The sequence below is a fragment of the Trichosurus vulpecula genome, chromosome 1, assembly GCF_011100635.1.
Source record: "Trichosurus vulpecula isolate mTriVul1 chromosome 1, mTriVul1.pri, whole genome shotgun sequence".
Classification (NCBI taxonomy): Eukaryota; Metazoa; Chordata; class Mammalia; order Diprotodontia; family Phalangeridae; genus Trichosurus; species Trichosurus vulpecula.
The window spans coordinates 420,772,216-420,795,172 of record NC_050573.1 but is presented as its reverse complement, the minus strand read 5'-3'; the positions used below and the strand labels follow the sequence as shown (position 1 = coordinate 420,795,172).

General features: G+C 37.3%; 1 protein-coding gene across 5 annotated transcripts in view; it reads left to right on the top strand.

Annotated features, from left to right (window-relative positions):
- The window catches only part of MIER3 (MIER family member 3), a 33,420-nt gene extending 10,543 nt beyond the window's left edge, over nt 1-22,877 (top strand). For 3 of the 5 annotated variants that reach the window (XM_036735380.1, XM_036735369.1, XM_036735358.1), the window contains exons 4-13: nt 3,199-3,333; nt 4,924-5,044; nt 5,941-6,026; nt 6,211-6,283; nt 9,804-9,955; nt 10,888-10,969; nt 13,077-13,171; nt 18,279-18,406; nt 18,574-18,716; nt 18,833-22,877. In XM_036735380.1, the coding sequence (XP_036591275.1) occupies nt 3,199-3,333; nt 4,924-5,044; nt 5,941-6,026; nt 6,211-6,283; nt 9,804-9,955; nt 10,888-10,969; nt 13,077-13,171; nt 18,279-18,406; nt 18,574-18,716; nt 18,833-19,290 (1,473 nt within the window). In that variant the 3' untranslated portion in view covers nt 19,291-22,877. The remainder of the gene's footprint in view (nt 1-3,198; nt 3,334-4,923; nt 5,045-5,940; nt 6,027-6,210; nt 6,284-9,803; nt 9,956-10,887; nt 10,970-13,076; nt 13,172-18,278; nt 18,407-18,573; nt 18,717-18,832) is intronic. The other 2 variants (XM_036735400.1, XM_036735391.1) reach the window with 2 other exon arrangements.
- Nucleotides 22,878-22,957: the final 80 nt, after the last annotated feature.

Below are 22,957 nucleotides of genomic sequence, written 5' to 3'. Positions count from 1 at the left end.
ATATTCAGCTCTGGTCTTTTCACTGAGAAAGCTTGAAAGTCCTCAATTTTATTGAAAGTCTATATTTTGCCTTGGAGCATGGTACTCAGTTTTGCTGGGTAGGTGATTCTTGGTTTTAGTTAAGAGAGGATCATCAGTTTAGAACTGGAAGGGACCTTAGAGGCAATGTAGTCATCCTGCTCAATTTGCAGATGAGGGGACTAAGGGTCAGTGAGGAAGTGACTTGCCCAAGGTCACACAGGCATACATAGCAGCAACAAGATTTAGAGCCAGGTCCTTTGACTCCAAAGTGAGAGTTTATACTTTTCCTAACCCATGGACCCTCTCTCTATATATGTTTGAATTAAAATAGTAGTAAAGGGAATATAACAAATATAAGTTCAGTTGATAATGCATTTAAACTTTAATAAATAGTCTACAATAAGATGATAGTTTTCAAAATTATTTCTGCCTATAGTAAAACATGACAGTTTCAAGATAATTTATACATAGAAGACTGTGACTTAGTGACTGAAGAACAGCAATAACTGAGATTGACAGTGTCAGAATTAAAGCTGATTTTATGACCTCAAACAAGTGACTTCTCTTTTCTGTGCTAAAATGATCATCTTTAAATGATCATAGTAAATTCATTTCAGTTCATGTGTTGGCTAAGCACCTCAACATTAAAGATACAAAGAAGATACAGCTTCTTCAAGAAGCTGAAGATCTGGCAGGGAGGGGAGATACAAAGAACTGATACCGGTTAGGATAAAATGAATGCATAGAGAGAGGAGAGATGTGGAGGGAAGGGGTGATCATTGCCTTTGGAGGTTATCGGGGAAGGCTTCACAGAGGAGAGGTGGCACTTAAGTTAGGCCTTGGGACAGAAAAGTCTAGGAAACATTTTTCAAGCTTAGGAGACATTACTGTCCAAACGCACAAGAGGCAGAGAGCACAGTGTGAGGTTGAGGAACAGTGAGTAAGCCAGTTGTTTACATTGTGAGCCTGGAAAGGAGAATCGTGTGCCATAAGGCTGGGAAATAGTTTGTCACCAGATGATGGGGACCTTTAAGTAGCAGGGCAAGAAGTTTGTATTTTAGCCTAGAGACAGTGAGGAAACACTTAACAGTTTTTGAGCCATTCAGTAATGTGATCAGATCATTGTATTAGTAAGATGACTTTGGAATGAGTGTGAAGGTTGCACTGGGGGGGAGGATCCTCCAAAGGCAGAAAAAGCTTGTAGAATTCTGTTACAACTTTGAGGCAGAAATAATGAAAACCTGAGGTAGGATGTTGGTGTAGTGGCTAGAATGGAGGAGACAGATATTTGCAGATATGGTATTAGAAACTGATTAGATAGGGGTTGGGGGGAGGAAAGGTGGTGTGGTTAGGGAAAAGAACAGGTCAGATGTGATTGGCAGGAAGCAGGTCCAGCTGAGAGCAACAAAATGACATAAGGAGAAATGGTTTACAGAAACAAAGTATATGTGAAGCGTTATGTATTGTATGAGGCTTGAGTTTTTAAAGCATGGACTGTCATGCTTTTGATTACATTTTAATTTTTGATCAGAAGATTCAAAAATTAACAGAAGCTCAGTAAAATTGTACAGTCACAAATGGCATGCAGTAATCATGAATGTTTTCAACAAATAATACTTGGCATATAATCAAACACATTTGACAACATTTAGATCAGAGCTCAAGTCTTATATAACAAAAGACTATAGACTTTGTACCATACCTATTAATGTTATTTAAGAGCCATATTTGCTTATTGGCCCATAGGTGAGAGTCACTTCTTGAGTACATCCAATGTGCACATGTCCATCTGCCGCATTTGTAACAGAATACAACCTTGCTTCAGTCTTTCCTCTCTTGGTAGTAGATTAGCATCTGGCTGCCTTGATCCCTGGTCCCGCAGTCCTTTGTCTTTTGGGGTGGAGCAGTACTGACCAATGTTCTATTTGCCATGAGCTTCATCCTTCACGTCTGGTCAGCCAGGTGGTCTCCCGAGAGAAGGTGTTTTGGAAGGCATTTTTCTCAGTCACAGACCTCTCGCTCTGCAGTCAAGTCTTTCCTCAAATAGTGTCACTGTCTGCAGCAACTCCTTATATCCAATTCCCTCTTTCCAGTTGACTTCAAGGTTTTGAACCTCAGTGACTGGGAGGATGGTGGTGGTCCTCTCAAGAGAACTATGGAAGCTAGGAGAGGGAAGGTTCTGGAGGAGGATAATGAGTTAAGTTTTGAACATGTTGAGTTTAAGGTGTGGTGGCACATGCAGGTGGAGAGTCCAGCAAGCAGTTGGAAATGAGGGAATAGAATCCTGGGGAGAAGTTAGGACTGATGTGTAGATATTTAAGAGTCTTCTACATGGTGATAATAATTTAGGCCATGAAGGTAGTTGAAATGGTTAAGGGAGGAAGAATGGAAGAGGGCCAAGGACAGGGCATTGAAGGACTTTCATGCCAGTAACACAGAAGAGAAACAAGCAAAGAAGACCAAGAAGGAACAGTCAAAGAGAGGAGGAGAATTAGGAAGAGAAAAGGAGAAAGAGAGAGACTTAAGAAAGAGGGTGGAGTCAATAGTCAACCGCTGGGAATGATAAAGGAGAATTCAGTATCAGACAACTGTAGCTTGACATCGGTAACATGAAAATATTATCGTTATATAATAGCCAGGGCCAGATATGTTAGTAAACTTTGAGCAGCAATTTCCAGCTGCATATTTTCTAATTGGAGTGAAGCATAAGCTGATGGATGAAGAAAAGCTCCATTCTTTCTGGGGGTGTGTAGGGACATATCAGTTAACATAGTAGCAGTAAATCAGAGAGTAGGAGAAATTCAAAAGCAGCCTGAGCCAGCGGCACCTAAAGCACCTGGTTCAGCGGAAGGTTTAATAAGAGTCATCTTTGAACTGAGATAGATAGAAAATGAAAAGCATCTGCACGAAAAACAGCTATTTGAGGACTTTCGGTTTATTGTGATCTTCTCTGTAGTAGGATACTGAACTCATCAAAATCCAATTTTATTGAAGTTGTGATATTTCCACCTCAACTGTAATTAATTACTTTGTTCTCTTGATGCATTCTAAATAGCTTAGTTTCTTCTATGCTTTTTAGAATGTGCTGAATAGTAAAGATATTTTGTTTGCTTGTAATTCAATAATGGGCCTTCTTTGCAGAGTACATATATGTTGTTTATATTTTTGTTTGACAAGGAAGGAAATATGCCTTTGGAAGATTTGCTGGCATTCTATGGCTATGAAACGACAATTCCAGGAATAGCAGGTTCTAGCGCAAATAGCTCCCCAAGTGAACTTGCAGATGAGTTACCAGATATGACTCTGGACAAGGTAAGTTGGCACTAATTATGTTAATCATCATTTAAACTTTTTTTAAAACTTGTCCTCTTTGGCCGTTGGATGTTTTTTATTTTTGTATGGATATGAGCTGTTGTCCAGTTCAGTCCAGTCACGCGGCACTAAGTTAGATGCTGAGGCTATAAGACAAAAGTGAAACTGCCCTTACCCTCAAGGAGCTTACATTCTGGTGTTGCCTTTCCTGTTTTCCTCTTGCCCATGGCTTCATCTTAAATAAGAATGTAAGCTCTTTGAGGGTAGGAAGTTTCGTTTTTGTCTTTATATCCCTTGACTCCTGGCACAATGCCTGCAGCATAGTTGGTACTTCTTGGGGCTTTGGGGGTTCTTTTTTTGTTACAAATAATTTATAAGTAATAATTATTTATAATTCTACATGAGCTTGTGAATTCACCCATGGCTTTGGGCTTTATTATGATGGATACAATGTATCTAAACTTAGATACACCTGTAATCTATGATCCTGAAGAAACATTAAGTATACTTTAACATCTCCTCTAGGAATAGAACTCCTTTTAACCAAGTTTAAGATCCAGTATGTTCAACTTTGGATCGGTGGTGTCATAGGCCCGGAAGTGGGAGGTTTTGGTGTTCTCTCAAATTCAGGTCCCTCTTAGGTGTTGTCAGCAGGCTCAGCTGACATAATAGCCACTACCTAGACTGACTGCTGTGGTGCACAAGGGACGTTCTAAAGAGAGGCTGAAGTCTCACACACACCACTTCCCCTTCTCAGATTACCAGAATACAAGAAGTGTAATCTGTCCAGGGAAAAAGAAGGAGAATTGTGAAGCGAACTCACATCCCAAGTCTCTTGGGTTATTTCTACCTTATTAATGAAGCTTCTAACAATAATGTTCATCATTTAAATATATCATATCCATTAATAAAGTTATTACTTCATAATCCAATGTTTTTTAGGTATAGATTATTTATGTTGTACTTATAAAGAAATGAAATGTCATATGGTGACATATTAAAATGTTTAATTAGATGCAGATACAATTAATGATAATTGATAGAAATTCATCAGGTTTTTAATGTCCAACAAGATTGAGATTGGGCCTCAGATAGATAGGATTTGCTAGGTACTTTTCTGTAGTCTGTTAAAATTTCACACCACAGTATAAGTCATGTCATGAGCTTGAAGAATAATTTTAACTACTGTATTTCATTTTTTAAAAATATATGTATGTATATATCACAGGACTCTTTTTTTCCAGTAGTTTATCATCTTTTGGTGGTTTTTGGCAAGGTTTGTTTGTGGTTTACTGCTTCAGGCATACCTTCAGTGTTTTCACAGATTAAGTAGAGTAAGCGTGTTAATGTTCAGAGTTTTCAAGAATTAGAGATAAGCATAGTAGTTGGTAAAGTATAGCTAATTGAGGTCATTTATAAATAACTCTTGGACCAAGATTACAGGAGAATTTGTAATCTACTTCTTTCAAAGCCTAGGTGGTTTCAAGCAATTCTTAATTTATTCAGAGTATGATATGGTATAAAGGGTGATTTTAAAAATTCTAATGAAATTTGCTTACCTGACTATAGCCTGCCTCCTTTTTCATATAGGAGGAAATTGCAAAAGACCTCTTGTCAGGTGATGATGAAGAAACGCAGTCTTCTGCTGATGATCTAACACCATCCGTGACTTCACATGAAGCTACAGATTTCTTCCCTCGACCTTTAAGATGTAGGAAAACTAATAATTATTGGTTAATTATAGCTTTATTGCTGTAGGTTCACGACATTTTCTTGGGTTTAATAGCTTTATATTCAGAATGTTTTTAAATGACTACCCAAGTTCCATCCAATTCAAATCCATTACCTTTTGTTAAGGCATAGGAAAACAGTGATGCCTTTTTAAATAAATAAGTTAACCTAGTCTTGCTGAATTATCTGTTTTCTTTCATCAGACTCATCCGTTGCTATGGTAACTAGTCTTAGTTCAGCCATGAAATTTCACAGAAGTTTTTTGTTGGTACAGAAAAGTCCTCTTGCTACCTTGGTTTTGAAAATTCATTAGTATTCAAAAAGACATTTTTATTATTGTTGGCATTTTATTTGACTCTCTTGTCCTTCAGTCCTGAGAGTGTATGTCAGTTGGAGTATATCAAAACTCAATCACTGAGTAAGCTAATGAATAGAAATAGCACCACTATGCCTTATATCTTTCCTCTTACACAGTTTAAAACTATCTGACTTGCCTTATATCAAAATATAAAAAAACAATTTGAGTTATCTAGCTATTTTTGTAAAGAGTTATAGATAACATTCTGAGGGTGGCTCTAATACGTGTGTCAGTTTCTGGGTTATGGTAACCAGAACTTACAGTACTTTAAATTTGAAATAAACATTGTTATGCAGTCTTGCTAGGTTTTATTTTACAAATAAAAATGTATATAGTTGCACACCATTTACATGCATATTATTATTAAGAACATAATATATATTCTGTTTTGACTAATGTATAAAGACATACTTTTAGTCTACTAGATTCAGAATGTTTTGTGCATTTATGTTATTGTTGTTAAGCTCCTAAACAGATAAAATTAATTTTTTTCCCTCTTTTTTGGCGTATGTGTAAAGCTAACACTACTTACGATGGAGATAAGGAATCAGAGGGTGAGGATGTTGAAGCAGATACTGGTAATTCATCTGAAGATTTAAGGAAGGTAAATGGAATGACTAATAATCCCCTCAGACCATTTGACTGAGAGTATCTTTTTTAACTAGTTCTAAAACAAAAAAGATTCTTTTTTTTGAACTGTGTAAAATTGTATTTCTTAAATTGCTTGGTAATGAATATGTTTTCAGCGTAACACTAAGCTCTTTTTTTCCTCCTAAACTTTCTTTTAGGAAATAATGGTGGGTTTACAATATCAAGCTGAAATTCCACCTTATCTTGGAAAGTACAGTGGTAACGAAAAGGGTAAGATTCTGGATTTTGATGGCTTTTGCTTGATGAATTGACCCCTGTGAAATTATACAACAAAAAGCAGCCCAGCTCTCATAGGATTATTCATACAGATGCTAGATAACCAGTTCAGTGGTATCAGGCTCTGTCAAGATAGTCAGAGAATTGAGGGATAGCAGACCTCAGAGGCCATCAAGTCTTACCTGCCAAGAATTCCATCTTCATCATTTCCTCAAATAGGCTTTGCTTGTTAATTTCCAGAGATGGGGAACTCATTACTTCTTCAGGCAGTCCCATTTCACTTTTGGAAAGCTCTGATTATTAGGAAACTTTTCTTTGTACCGGGCCTAGATTTGTCCTGACATTATGGGAAGCGTACAAACTGAACTTTTTTCTTTTTTCCTTTTTTTTTTTTGAGGGGGGAAGGCAGGGCAATTGGGGTTAAGTGATTTGCCCAAGGTCACACAGCTAGTGTGTCAAGTGTCTGAGGCTGTTTTTGAACTCAGGTCCTCCTGACTCTAAGGCCGGTGCTCTACTCACTGTGCCACCTAGCTGCCCCTGAACTTTTTTCTAAACTCAAAAAGCTGATTATCTGAGTGCTACCTCCCTGCAGCTCTGCTATTGCACCCGTACAGTCCCATAAATAGCAGATCGGCGCAACAGAAGCTTCTCCATAGCAGTACTCTAATAGAAAATGGTAGATTTGAATCATCTTTAAGGTCATGAGAATGTCATAGTTATGACCTTTTCAGAGGATTCTGAGTATTTACCAAGGAAAAGTCACTTGCAGAATAGGAAAGAATAGGGGAATAAGAAAGAATAGGGGAAATCTACTAGCAGCCCCATAGCAGAGCATGGAAGAAACTAAGCAGGCAAATGCTTGGGGTTTAATGGCTCAGAGTTTAATCATCTCTTTAGGAATAACATTGACAAGCTGGAGTATGAGGGCATCCACATTGGTAAAGGGCTTCAAAACCAGGCCATACAAGGATCACTTGAAGGAATTAAGAAAGATTTCACCTGGAGAAGAGAAGGCTTGGGGGATAATAAATGGGGCAGCAAGAAATTGAATCACTGCTTAGAGATATTAGAAGAATTGTCATGTAAAATTAGACATCCTTTTCTTGGCCACAAGGGATAGAACTAAGAACATTGATTGTGTGAAAATTTCTGAAAGGCAGATTTCCACCCAAGAGTAAGAAATTTTTATTTTCCTAACTGGGAAAATTGTTGAAGAGTGGAAGGGCCTGCCTTGGGACATAGGGAAGGCCATGTGCTTCTCGGCTGAGAGAGTGGCAGGAGAGATGCCAGCTTAAGTATGGATTGGATTTGATAACCTTTATTGCTTATTGTTCTGACATGCTCCAATTCTGATTGGGGCAGTTAAGTCTGTTATTCAGACTTAGTGACTAAAAGTCGAGCACAGCTTGAACACAGCCATGCTGTCTCTCAAGCACAGATACTATAGTTGTTTCTTTTTCTTTCCCTTGGAAACATAGCAGCTACTCCTAGACCAGACATCAGTGCTGTTCAGTACAGAAGCTTTAACCTCCCTTTTTTCTGACCTATATGGGTTGATCCCTCCTTAGGCAGCTTGGTAGCCCTCAGGGAGGCTTACCACATTAGTGAAGACACCCAACCAGCTTTAGCTCTTGTGAAGCACAGAGCTCCCTAACTCAAACAATCCACTAACCTCAGGGGTCCCCTGGGTGTAGTAATTACAGATGCGTGCCACCACACTTGGCTAATCAACTCCTACACTCCTTAAGGAAAGGGAAGTTGAGCATCTCCATTAGATTCAGCTCTCATCCTGTCCCCAGTGGAGTGGAAGCCTTTTGATGGCAGAGGCTGCCTTCATCTTTAGAAGCCCTGCATCTAGCATAGTACTTTAATAAATGCTCATTTCATCTAGTCTAATTTTTATTCAGGCTGTCACTGGACTTCAAGATTGGGGAAGTATTCTTTCTCCCCATTTCCCTGCTCAATTTGAAATTTTTCTACTCTTTGTATCTGTTCACATCAGAACAGATACACATTGCAAGCTTGTTTAAATATGGCACAACAATGCATGGGAGGGATAAGTGATTTTAATTTGGGGGTGAGATAGTGGGAAATAAAGATATATTTCTATATCTTATTTAGTACTTGTTTCATCAACTTGATTTGTTTTTCCCCTTTGAACTTAGGAAAACAAAAATCCCATACAATACTGAGCACAGAAGTTGGGAGGATGGGGAAGAAGAGGAAAACCTTCCTTCTTTACCCTTCCTGCTAGAGCCTAGCCTCAGATCAAAGGAAACTTTGCTATCTTAGAACCAGAATCTTTAGCAGTGGCCACCTCTGATATGCTTTTCTTCTCATGCTTCAGGGTGGTTAAAGAAAGCTGCCTTGACAGAAGTTGTAACGTGGCTTTTGTTTCAGATTCCAGATATCCTCTGTAGGTTCACTATATTGTGATTTTATGTCCAAAAGCCTTAAGTGACATTCTTCCTACTTTCTTTGAATTCATAGGATGTTTGACCGTGTTGATACTTACTAATTATATATGAAAACTCTATGAGGCATTCTATAAGCCACACGTGAAAATCAGTCAACTTACTTTACTCTCCTTAACCTTGCTATCCTGAAACTTCTATTCTAGCTACATTTTGAATTTACTGGGCACTTTTTAAAAGTCTTATCATTGATGCATGAGGGGGAGCTGAATCGTCTTCCTACAAATAGAGCGTAGTCACTGTGCAATGCAGAGCACCAGTTGATAACTTTCCAGAGCAGGGTCAACTGCATATGAGCCAATGGACAGTGATAGTCCTTAGATTCTTGACCTGTACCTAAAGAATTATATGCTAATGTTTCCTTTTTCTAAAATACAAGAAAGTGTGGTGATTACTATTTTTTTATAGTTGTGATCTGACAGTTTTGAGTTTGTTGGCCTAACTTTTCTCAGGGAGGTCCAAGAAAAGTAATACTTAATCACATCTTCATTTCAAAGACATTTTTAGGTCTTTTGGGGAAAACTCAGTGACAGACAAATGTACTTTCCTTGGGTATGTCAACACTGATAGATTTATTAGGATCTCCGATCATGTTAATTAATTCTTATTTTCCCAATGATTTCACAAGACAAAAATTTCTAGATAATTCAACATAGAGTTCCAGTGGGGTGACATTTTCACAGCTTATTTTGATTACATCATTGTCTTTATGAAGGTCCTACTATTGAGATTTGTATAAAGTCTGTTAGGTATTCCCCTTCCTCTTGTGAATGGGATAAGAAACCTTCCTGTTATCTCTCCGCACCTTCCCATTCCCACCCCCCCCCCCAAAAAAAAACCCTTTATTCTGATTAGCCATTGGCAATCTTAGCCTCATGATGAGTAAAACCTTTTCAATGAGTGACAGGCCCTGCAGTGAGCAGACCAACTTACTGGGATCAGAAATCCATCCATTTCCTATTGAATAAATCAAAGAATAGTCTGCAGGTATCATAAATGGATTCATTGTTTTTATAAATCGATGGAACTTTCTTTACCAGTATATGAAAATGAAGACCAGTTACTGTGGAGTCCTGATGTGGTTCTGGAGAGCAAAGTTAAAGAGTACCTTGTGGAGACCTCTTTAAGAACTGGAAATGAAAAAACCATGGCTAGAGCTTCTGAGGGAACACACACAAGGGATAATGAACAGGTATGTGTTTGGTTGTTTTCTATTGAAACATCATCTCCAGATAAACTTCTTTAAAGAATTTTTGAGTAGTGACTATGCTTTATATTGAACTCGTCTGTTTGGAGAAAATGCTGTCAATAAGTATACGATAGCTTTGAACAACTGTTGAGCTCCCACAGCATACTGAACACTATAGAGTGCTCAGGGCCTCTTCCTTTTAAACCACCTTTGCAGACATACCCACCACTTATTTTTATTTCTGTGTCGCCAGCTAGAGGGAACATAAAAAGATGTCTTTAGACAGATTCACATATAAATTCCCAGCAGTAAACGTGAAAATTTTCACAACTGGTGCATTTCACATTTATTTACGTAAATAGTTGGTGTGACCTGAGACCTCTGCCAGTGATGTCTTTAGGAGCTAATTTGTAGTTCAGTCCTGCTTATTATTTCCTCCTAGGGCTACGGTATAAGTAAAGATAGGCTGGTGGTAGCCAGGAGCTACAGTTATCACCTTCCCTCATTCTGCAGAGACACTCTGGCACCATCACAGCTCTCACTTTGACCTGGTGTTCATCCCTCAGAAGAGGTAGCTCTGAAGGAGCCCTTTGGCATCGGCAGAGCACCTAAGAGGAGCAGCAGGGATACTCTTCCCAGAATGGCAATGGAAGAGGACAAGAGTAGTTTAGGAGCTTCAGCCAACTCTGGCTCCCTGCACCTGGGTGAGCAAGATCCCAGCTGGCTCCATTTGCCTTCTCAAACTGCAAAACAGAAAAAGAGATGAAAGCCCAGGGCAAAGAGTAGCTAGAGTAAAGAGATACAAAGTTCAAGCTCATTTTCTTCAGCCTAATTTTCTAAAAGTTGGTTCAAACGTATGCTCATTTTCTTAATTGCAGAATTAAGTATAAACTTCAGATGATTGACTTCAGTATTTTTTTCTCTCTATGGCATAGGCACTATATGAACTTCTCAAATGTAATCACAACATAAAGGAAGCAATTGAGAGATACTGCAGCAATGGAAAAGCATCTCAAGGTAAGAAGCATTGGAAAAGAGGGTGATGGGAGGAGTGGAGGCCCTTCTTAAGAATTCTTCGTATACTGTTGGTCCAGCTAAACAGTGTAGATCAGATCCAGTAAAATTTTTAATGGTTGATCCTTGTAGCATTACTTTTTATCTTTTTAATCTGTTTATCTGTTTTATCTGTTTAATCTGTTCTCTGTTTTTATTTACATCAGAAATTTTCAAAAGAATTTTTTGTGTCCTGGTCACTACAACTTTCTTGAAGAATTCTTTACAGATGTTGGAAATGACAGTTTTTCACAAGTATTTAAAAGAGTAATTATTTTTTGCCATATTATGAACCAAAAAAAGCCAAATCATGGCACTGTAATATGATGACCACTATTCCTTAGTTTTGTTTTATACGTACTCGGAAAGTGGCTTTACGTTGTATGTTTTAAATTGTTTCAGAATTTGCTTCCCTTTTATAAATGGAATGCATGTGCCTTCAGTGCCATTAGAAATGTGTGATGTCACAGTAATGCTAAGCAATATATCATGTTTGGGAAAATTATAAAGACCAGCTATTAAAACTCTAGCTATTAGAGGTAGTCCATTGAATTGTTTCATCCTGTACCAACCTGTCTTTGAAAGAGCTTCAAATAATTTTTGACTCACAGAATCAGCCATCAGTTGCTCATCTTCTAAGCCCAAGCAGAGCAGCACGTGCTGGATTTAGTGGCTGGTCCTCGGGGTAGAGGTGATGTCCTGAGGGAGCTAGTGCAGTGCCTCTGCAACTTGATTTTTTAATTTTAGACAGAAACTATATCTTATTTAAACTTTGTCTTCAACAGAACAGTGCATTTAAGTAAGCACCTAGTAAGTGTGAGTGTGAATCAAATCATGTCTCTGTGACGATACTAACTAAAATTCAAGGGGAAAATGTGAGGCAGTAGATAAGAAAGTGAGTATATTCTGTCTCCCAGACAGAACAGAGAATTTAATTCAAGTATATATTGAGCTTTCTATATACAAGGCATCATTCTGTGTACTATTCACACAAACCAAAAAACAGCCCCTGCTCTGAAGAAGCTTAGTCTGAAACACCCCTTGTACCTCCACTCCCTTTTTTCAATCTGCCATCATAAATAGCCATTGGAAAGTAGAACTTAATTCAGTCAGTATTTCTATATGATTGTTTTTTCTGTCTTCCTGACCTGCCAGATTTGTTTCTCTGTCTCTATCTGTCTCTGTCTCTCTCTCTCTCTTTGTGTCTGTTATGTGCTATGTATTTTTATATGATTATGAGATTCATTCCTCAGGCCTCATTTCTTTTTTTTCTGCTTTTTTTTTTAGTTCTTAGTTCTGTGCCTGGCATTTAGAAGGCACTTAAATGTTTGATTGATTGATAAGATTACAGATCTGTGAGGACATAAATGTGGAGTTTAGGAGATTATAGATTCTGTAACTCCCTCTCATACTTTGTGTTTAAGCCTTTTAATTATCTCATACTGTAAAATTGGTGACCACCTTGTTTGGATAGTGTCCTGACTCCTGTTGAACACTGGTAATGATTTGTGTTTCAAGTCCTTTGGGATCAGGAACCATGTTTTTAAACTTCAGTCTTATCATGGTGCCTCACTTAGGGTCACTAAATTTGATGCTAATGACTATGTTTTATTCCGTATAGATAGAGATGACATAGAATCCCTAATCAGAATCTTACCATTTGTATCAGAGCAGTAAGACACGTCGTCCCTTCATCTCACCCACACATACACTTCAATTGTTGTAATGTTTGTTCATTGATTGAAGTCCACAAAGTGAGAGTTATAAAAATAAATGAAAGCAAAATTTGGCAAAATAATTTGGTTTACTGAGATATTCTCTCCTACTTTCAGTTAACGTTACATAAGGAAGTAATGGTAAGTGTGTATGCCCAGAATTAAACATTAACACCTTTCATGACTTTTTCGGCTATAAAGATCCTCAATTAAAATATGCTAAAAGATAGGATTTCTCTTTTGGGAATTTGGATTTTATAACTTTTTATAGTAAAAACATTCTGAGAATCAGTAATTCACACAAAGTAACATAACGTATATTATAAATACTTTTTTTTGTTTTGATCATTCTCCAGAAGAGATGACAGCATGGACAGAAGAAGAATGCAGAAACTTTGAACATGCCCTTCTGATTTATGGGAAAGATTTTCATCTTATACAGAAGAATAAGGTAAATATTATGCAAATTGGACCAGAGAGGGAGTTTAGTAATATAAAATCTATGCAAGCAACTCGTTTATCAAGAAGTGCCAAGAACAGAAAAAAAGGAACAACTGATTATTGTTTCCTTATCATTTACATCTGATTTTTCTTTAAACATCCCCAAGAGAACTCACCTGTAGGTGTCACAACCTGTTCACCCTTAAAATCATCAGAAGCATGAATGTTGTTTTCACGTATCCTTCCATATATGCATTCACAGTAAAATAAACTTTAATATTCAGAACTTGTTCTGTATTTCCAGGAGGTATACCTGATTTTTTAGTCCTTATTTCCTTAATCAGCCAAGGACTTTAGGCCACGTACAAGTCTCAAATGATCTTCAACAGTGAGCTCTTTATTTCCTGAAAGACTGATAATTAAACTTTCCAGAGCCATTTCCTAGTAAGTTGGGATTTATTTCATTTTTTAAAATTTTCAGTTCCAAATTCCCTCCCCTCTGTTACCTCCCCCACTTACTGAGGAGGCAAGAAATATGATACCTTTTATACATATTAAGTCATATAAAACATTTCTGCATTAGCCATGTTCTAAGGAAAAAAGTATGTTTCAGTCTGCATACAGTTCATCCATTCTGTCTAGAGGGAGATAGCATTTTATATCATGAGTCCTTTGGAGTTGTGGTGGATCATTGTACTGGTCAGAGTTCCTAAGTCTTTGCAGTTGATTATCTTTACAGTATTGCTATTATGATGTAGCTTGTTCTCCTGGTTCTTCTCACTTACTCTGCAGCAGGGTCATGCAAGTCCTTCCATGTCTGTCTGAAACAATCCCCTTCATCATTTCCTGCAATAATGTTCCACCACATTGTTCCCCAGTTGATGGGCAACCATCCTTTCAGTTTCCAACTCTGCCACCACAAAAGGCTGCTATAAATATATTTGTATATATTATACTAGTGATTTGTAAAGGAAATACCACATAAAGTAAAACCCAATCTGTGTTTAAGTCTTCCCCTTCTATTGGAATTACAGAAAAGATACTTGCCAACCAGATTGTAAAGAATTTAGTTAAGTTAAATCCTTGTGCTTTCCGTAGGAAGGACAAGCTTCTAAATGGGCCGGTTTTGTACTTGAATAGTTTTGAACTTGACTGTTGACTTGAAGAATATAATACTGAATTTCCAACAAGATGGCTGCATGAAAAGGGTGCCGAAGCAGCTTCTATACATCATCTCAGAACAGTGAAAAGTATGCTAAAAAGAGCAAAGGAATAATAAACAACAAAAGAGGAAACGGGAGAACTCATGTAGGAAAGGTGTCACAGAAAAACCTGTAGAGAGACTGAAAAAATATAGGAAGATCAGGTCATCTGTCAGTATGTGTGTATATCTGTAGTATCTGTACCTAGAAAAATGCATGCATATATACATACGTACATAGGTACATACGTACACGTGCAATCTTCAACACCGCAAATTGATTAAGTTGGGTCCAGAATGGGACAGACTGCCTTTGTGTCATTTGTTTAATTACCTTTACCTCAAGCTCCTCTGAAACAGAGGCCCATCTTTTAAAACAAATATCATTCCAATGATGTTTAATGACTAGTTGTGGAATAACATGACTTTTAAAGGATTGAAAGTCAAGACTACCCAAAGGGCAGCAGAAGGATGTATGGTAGTAGTAAATACACAGTAGTACCATTACAGATAAAGAACTGCACAGGAGAGAGGACATGTGAAAGAAGATATCAGAGAAATGGATAAGCAGGAAAAAAAAAATTAGTTGGTCACATAATGTGATTGAGGAATAAATAGATATTCCTCATGGCCCATTGGTAGCCACACAATTCAGGAGAAAGGGTTGTAACTCACTAGATAAATGTCTCATATCAGATTTATGAGAGAACTTGGACAAGGGTCCCACAGAATAGATATGTATAAATGGTTTGCAGTCTGCGTTGTTGGAGAGAATACCCACATCTGTGAGATCACAGATCTACTAACAAATACTTCGGGAATTCATACCACAAAATTGACCAGGAGTATTGAAGCACTGACAACAGGATGAAGTATAGAGTGATAGCATCTATAAGACATCAAAAGAAAGAAGAACTCAATTTCTTTTGTTACATTCAGTCCACAGTGATTTTAAACAAAGGAAACCTAAGAAGGAAAATCTAGGAAAAATAACAAGAAAAGATTTAAAAGTGAAATTAATGCTTACATACATGTTCCTCGAGGATAGGGCCTGTCCTTTGCCTTTCTTTGTATCCCCAGAGGTTAGCACATTGGCTGGCAGATAGAAGGTGTTTAACAAAGGCTTGTTGCCTTGGCTTTTCATGATTGACGTAACGTCCTGATGCCCAGTGTGGAAAAGGATAAAAAAGAAAGAGAATTATAGGCCAATACCATAAAATAGTAATTGACAATAACATTTTTGCCAAAAGATTACAGCAATATACAGAAAACAACTATTCATTATAATCAGATTGGATTTATATTAGGAATGAAAGGATGGTTCAACATTAGGGAAATTCTTAAGAAGCTGGCATGGTTCATTGGAAAGAATGCTGGATTTGGAGTCAGGATCTGGGTTTGAATCCCAGCTCTACCACTCAATAATTATGTGACCTTGGACAAATCACTAAAACTTTATGGACTTCAATTTTCCTAAGTAAAATGAGAGTGCTGGGCCAGATGACTTCTAAGGTCTCTTGTAACTCTAAATCTATGATTCCACGATCTACATTAGGCTAAATGGATCATATAGAATCCAGTATTCATTTATGTTAAAAACCCTAAAAAACATGGACTTGAAAGAGCCCTTTAATACAAAAACATATACTGAAAGCCAGGATCTAGCATTATTTTCAATGAAGAAACAGTGGAAACTTTCCCAGGAGGTTTATGGCAAAAGCAAAAACGTTCCTTTCTCCACTATCATTTGACGTAGTACTAGAAAAGATAGCTTTAACAAGATAAAAGAAATTAAAGGAATAAACATCAGCAAAGAGGAGGAAAAAGTAACCCCATTTTCAGACAGTATGATCCTTTACTTATAAAAGGCTAAGGATATCCACAAAACAACTAACAGATGATTAAAAGTTCCAATAAAATTAGGATAAAAAGCAAGAACACAAATCATCACCATTTTTGTATAATACTAACAAAACCAAGAAAGAATTGGTAAATCTCTTGAGAAGTAAACACAAAATGCATCAAACATCTGAAAGTTAGTCTGGGCAGATACCCAGGACATAGATAAGTAGGACTATAAAATGCTTTAGAAATAAAGGAATACCGAAATAATTGAAACCGTATTCAGTATTCATGGCTAGGTTCTGCCAACATAAAAAAATGGTATCTAAGCTAATCCACAGATGTAATGTTATTCCAAGTTGATGAGGAGGGAAGAGAATGAAGCACTCACATTATCGGATCTCAAATTATAGAACAGGAATTATCAAAGCTATGTGTTACTAGTTAAGAAATGAAAAAGTGGATCACTGGAACAGACTAGATAAGAATGCCTTGAAGCAGAGTACAACAGCCTCATATACCATAAACCTAAGAGAACAAACTGTTTGGAGGGTAGGATCAGGCTCCTGGGAGAAGAACTGCTGGGAAAACCAGGAAGCACTTTGACAGAAACAGTAGGATTAGATGGTACTATTTACCATATATCACAGTGAGCTTTAAATGGATGTGATTTAAGTCTAAAATTAAAGAAAAGAAAAAACTAGAGCAGAATGGAACAAGATGATAATGATGAGGTTGGGAGAGAATTCTTCACCAAACAAGTGAAGGAGGTGACTGAAAAAGACAAAATAGATAATGTTGATTATGCTTAAAAAAAAAAAACTTTTCCATGAATAGAATCGATACGCTAGAATGGAGGGAGAAGCCATTATAAGTCGGATATCCAAGATATATAGGGATTTGACACTAATATGTAAGGCAGTGGAGACAGCCATTTAAAAAAAAAAAGTAATGCCAACTATCAACAACCATGCCAAATCCTTCTGGAACAGTAGATAGAGCTGGCCCTGAAGCCAGAAAAAAAAATGGGTGCAAGCCGTCCCTGTGTTTGACACCTACCTGCTTTGTGACCCTGGGCAGATCACTTAGCTCTAGTTGTTCTTGGCAGCTTTCTAAGCCTTTAGGTTGCACTGAAGGTACTAACCTGCATTGGTGAATAGTTCCTCACCTGGGAGTTCTCTGCATGATTGAAATCACAGGTCTCCAGTCTAGCCAACAACTGTATTTCTAAGTGCTCCAAATTGTTAATAAGAGAAATGAGTTTTTTCCAGTTTGAAGTCTAAACATTTAAAGATACAGTTGTTGGTAGAGACTGGAAACCTGTTATGTCATTCCTATAGGAAACACCTAGGTGAGGAAACTCTCTTGACCAAAGTAGGTTAGCATGTGAGGTGTTAAATGGCATTAGTACAGATACATGTTTGCACTGACAATATAAAAAAAAGCTCTAACCGAAATTCTGTTTTAATATCTTAAATGATGACTTGGTTGATGATAGCATGCTTATTAAGTATTGAATATTGTAGGGAGCTGGGAGGGCCAAGCAACATGTTGGATGACTAAATTAAAGATCTCAGCAGTCTGGGATAATGGGCCAGATTCAGCAAGGTGATGAAGTGTAATTGGGATAAATCCTGTGGGTAGGTTCAGAAAATCAAGGACACCAGTAGGGAAGAAGACATCCAGAACAGCGAGGGGATTGTTAGTCTAGGGGGCTAAAGTCTTAACGGTCATGTGGTAGCTGATTTCAAATGTTCCTGGAACTCTTCTGGGGGAAAAGGATTAGATTTGCTCTGGTAGCTGTAGAGGAGAGAGTTTAGACCAGCGCATGGAAGTTACAGGGAAGCCGTTTCCGGTTTTTACATAAGAACTCATGGATAGAGCTGTTGAGGTAATGGTTCCATGTCACTGTAAGGGCTTCAGACAGAGACTTAGCATGTATTTGTTGGGGATGATCAAGGGATTCCTTCCTTTTATCAAGTAGAGAGTTGGACTGCAGTCCTGACATTGGAGGGAATTTCCAGTTAAGGTAGCAAGATTCCCAAAGATTAACATTTTCTAATGCATTTTTTAGGTGAGAACTAGAACCGTTGCCGAATGTGTAGCATTTTACTATATGTGGAAGAAATCAGAACGTTATGATTACTTTGCTCAGCAAACAAAATTCGGGAAAAAGCGATATAACCATCATCCTGGAGTCACGTAAGTGTTTGAGATGTGCAGTTCTTCCTCAGCCTTCACATGATGTAGCTATACCTTATCTGTGTGAATGTATGTAATTTCATGTTTAAATTCTACCGTGATAACCATGATAAGTGATACCATGTGATAACCAGGATAAGTCATGGAATATGAATGTGCATTTCTAGGGACTACATGGATCGTTTGGTAGATGAAACAGAAGCTCTGGGAGGAGCAGTAAATTCTTCAGCCTTAACGTCTAACCGGACTGAGCCTCTTCCTGACCAGCAGTTAAGCATTCTGAACTCCTTCACTGCCAGCGACTTGACAGGTACAGTCAGCATTTGAATTTATCTTCTTAGACACACTTTTGGATAATCAAAATTTTGTGATGGTTCTTTTATGAGAAAGATGAACTAGAATCATTTCTCTCTATCTCTCTTTCAGCATTGACCAATAGTGTTGCTACAGTCTGCAACTCTACAGACGTGAATTGCCTCGATGACAGCTTTCCTCCACTGGGCAGTTTGCCCCGGGGACAAGTAAATCATGTGCCTGTTGTAACAGAAGAGTTACTTAACCTGCCTAGCAATGGTGAAAGTGATTGTTTTAATTTATTCGAGACTGGATTTTATCACTCAGAGCTAAACCCTATGAACATCTGTGGTGAAGAGTCAGAAAGACCAGCAAAGAGATTAAAAATGGGCATTTCTGTCCCTGAATCTTTTATAAATGATGTTTCTGTAAATAATCTGGCTGTGGACTTCGAAAATCACACGCATCATATCACCAGTGCCAAAATGGCTGTCTCAGTGGCTGACTTCAGCAGTCTATCTGCAAATGAGACAAATGGTTTCATCAGCTCCCACACTCTACATCAACACACTGCCCTTCACTCGGAGTGATTCCAACAGCAAACTCCAAAAACAGTGGGTCTGCAGTACCAGTAAACTTGATGGGAGCTATCAGGTTTGCTTAGTCTTTCACTGGAAGTTTGAACCTTTTTCACTATGACATCAGTGATGTCTTTGTATGTATAGAACTATATCTTGATTTATCAAGAGTAATTTCATTTTTCAATCCATAAATGTGGAAATGAACTTTGATGTTCAGCAGAGTTTGGGACTAAGAATGAACTCTGTGGCGCAGCTTTAAGCTCTGCTTTTCTCTCTCCTTTTTTTTTTTCCTTTCGTGTTTTGTTTTGTGTTTTCTATTTTAAAACCTGTAGACAGGGGCCACCATCTCAAAACCAGCACCGAAGTTCTGAGTTGAATGGGGTGGCTTCTTTTAGAGTCGATTCCTTTTGCCGTAATGGATGCAGTGGAATAACAATGTTTACAGGTACTGATCCTGATCCCTGTGTGATGTAGCATTTTTTGTTTTGTTGTTTTATTTTTTAATTAAATAAAAGCAGGGGCAGGTTTCTTTAATTTAAACTGCACAAACATGCAAGGATGTTTTTTAAGTGGAAACTTCTCTCATGTGATACTAAACTAGAGCACTTGGGTTTACAAAACAGCAAGTCCATCTTTGTGGAAGCCAGCACAAGGGGCTGTGTGTGAGACATATGAAGACCCCTGCTCAGATGAGACTGTGAAGTTCTAGGCCCTGGCTACCTTACACACAACAAGCCATGCCAGGAGGTTCTGTGTACTAAACTTACAGGCTAAAATTGGAAGCTTCAAGAGAATTGTGTTTGATGGTGTTTTGTCCAAAATTTCCATAATTGTAATATAACAGATTACATGGGTTATTGTGTAACTTTAACCATCCTGAGGCACAGTCTGCAGAGCCTAGGATATTACTCGGACATGGTTTACATTTGGGGACACCTCATACGTTGTTTGGAGTACTGCAGTTCAAAGTGTTACGTGTAGGAGGGACCGTCTAGATTTTACACATAATGCAGTAGAACCTTGAAGTATATTTAAGCTTCTCAGGGGCTTAAATTACATCTGGAAAATGAAATAAGTTACTCCCAAATCTGGTACTTTGCCACTTTAATTATTGGAAAATGATAGATGTCCAAATGCATCTTAGAGTCAATTTTACCTTTACTTTATTCCAAATGCATTGTAAACGAAAAGTCGTCTTCAGAAACTTTGTCTTTGGCGATTTTGTTTTTTACACATGCATACCCATTAAATTACGGGGCAGATTAAAACAAGGTGTAGTACAGTATGAGTACATAATAAACATCACGAATTTCACACATTAGACAAAAATTTCTTTAGTTGAGATAGATGCAGTAGAATTCCTTCACTTTTTTTCTTTGCACTGTCTTAGTAACAGCATTTTTATTGCTACTAGTTGTGTTGCGTATAAAACCTTAAAAGTTTGGCTTCATTAGCAATATTTATAAGTATAGGGCGCTTCAAGGTTGTGCTGAGTTAGTAGAATTTAGTGACCTTATACAACAGTGTTGCAAAGGGAGGGTATTTATTATACAAACTGTAAACTGCATTGACATCCTTAATTTTGGATGAAGCACAGTCCTGTTTTTCTTTACAGCATTTGAAATGAAGATTGCTTTTTGAAGTGCTTACGCAGTAGTTAGCACATCTACCGTAAACAGCATTAGTTTAGCACAGTGGACAAAAGTAGTTAAAATGATAACTTCTTTAGAATCGGTTCACTCACATCCATCTGAAGTATATAATTTTTGTAAGTACACAGTGATAACGGGTAGCCTGGGCCCTGTGTCGTACTCTGTGACATTTTTAGCCAAGTTGTCAGCTTCTTGTTGCTGTGTTTTTGTGCTAAACTTTGTACCTTGTTTCTTTTGTTAAAAATCAACACATTTTATGTGATTTAGTAAAATGCTGGCCATAATCTTCCATTGTTATGCATTTGAGTTTAACTCTGGGTTTACAGTGGCTGGTCTGTATAAAATCATTTACACAAAGATGACTGAATGCTAATACCAGTTGCACTTAAATGAACATGCCCATTCTCAGTAGCTGATGCAGTAATATATTCAGTTTATCTATGCATTGCTGGGATCTTGATGTAGATGGAGACGGTCTAGTTTCTTATCTAAAGTTTGGATTGTCAGCAAGTTGAATGGACACTTTAGTTATTTAATAAAGATTTTTGACCAAAATCCAGAAAATGGTATGAGAGAAAAATGAATTCCGGCTAGTATAATAGATTTTTAAATGCCAATCTGATTTTAGCCTCTTGGGGAGTGCTAGCTAGCTGGTAACGTTTACTTTTAATTCCTTGTTAAAATGAGGCAATAATTTGCAAGATTTTGTATATACATGTAAATTCTGCATATCTTTTTAGATATCTAATTCAATATTTTCTGACTACTTCTGCCATGTATAGTACCATTTTTGTGCATGCTTGATGTGACATTCATAAATTGTACCACTATGACTTTATCCATGTAAAATAGCTATTTATTGAATTTTCCTTTTAAAGCTGGACTTATCTATTTTTCTCTCAGTTTTTAAGCATCTTAATGGAGAATTTGTTACTGTTTATTAAAAGAATTGCGTTTAAGAATTAGCATGAAGAAAACTGAGCTGCAATCATATGAAGAAACTCTATTGCCTTTATTCTTACTTGTTGAAGCACAATTCTTATAACAAACTGTGATGAATTCTTTTTTTTTTCTTTGCCGCATTTTTTTTTCATATGAACAAACCAAAAATCCATGCTGAGCAGTTGCAGTGTTGGTGGATATCTTTGTGTACAGGGAATCTGACGAGGACAGCTGATTCATTTAGAAGTGTAACTGGTGCTGTGATGATAGCAATACTTTTCTTTTGTTAGTCATATTTCATCTTTTCCATGCTAGCTTTTTAAATGTTTAGTTTTCCTCTTGTCATGGTCAACTGCTGAATTTACTTGAAGGATGTACAATACTGTTTGCTGAAGAATACAGAAGTGTGTACAATTAGGTCAAAGAATTGTGCAATTGTTTCCTTTCTGTTTTTAATTTTTAAAATTGAGGGTCATAAATGTGTGAGAACTTCAGATCTAGTAGAGCATAGTGATACTATTTAATTTAACCAAAGTCTCTAGTAAATATCTCAACTTTGAATGTAAACTAACGAATAAGCCTGACCAACGAGGAGATTGTTTGCCCAGAGTTACAAGCACATTGTCTACAAATGGGAATTGAAGATAATTTATAAAAATATTGACACGGTTACTATGTTTTTTAAAAAGTTCCTAATTTTTCACTAAAAGGAGGAGACTCTTAGCAGTTATATTGTTAAAATATGGTAGGTATTAATATTCCTTTTAGATGACCAGTGATTCCAATTGTCCCAGTTTGAAATAAGTACCCTGTGAGTATGAGATAAATTAGTGACAATCAGAACAAGTTTTAGTATCAGATGTTCAAGAGGAAGTTGCTATTGTTGCATCGACTTTAATATTTGTACATAAACACTGATTTTTTTGAGCATTATTTTGTATTTGTTGTACTTTAATACCTGGTGTACAGTTCCAGAAATAAACATCTGGAAATCTTTTTTTCCTTGGTCTATCTGTGTATTTGCAATGGGTGACTTTTCAGTTAAAGGGGCCAGAAATCCTTAATGTGCCAGTGGACTAAGT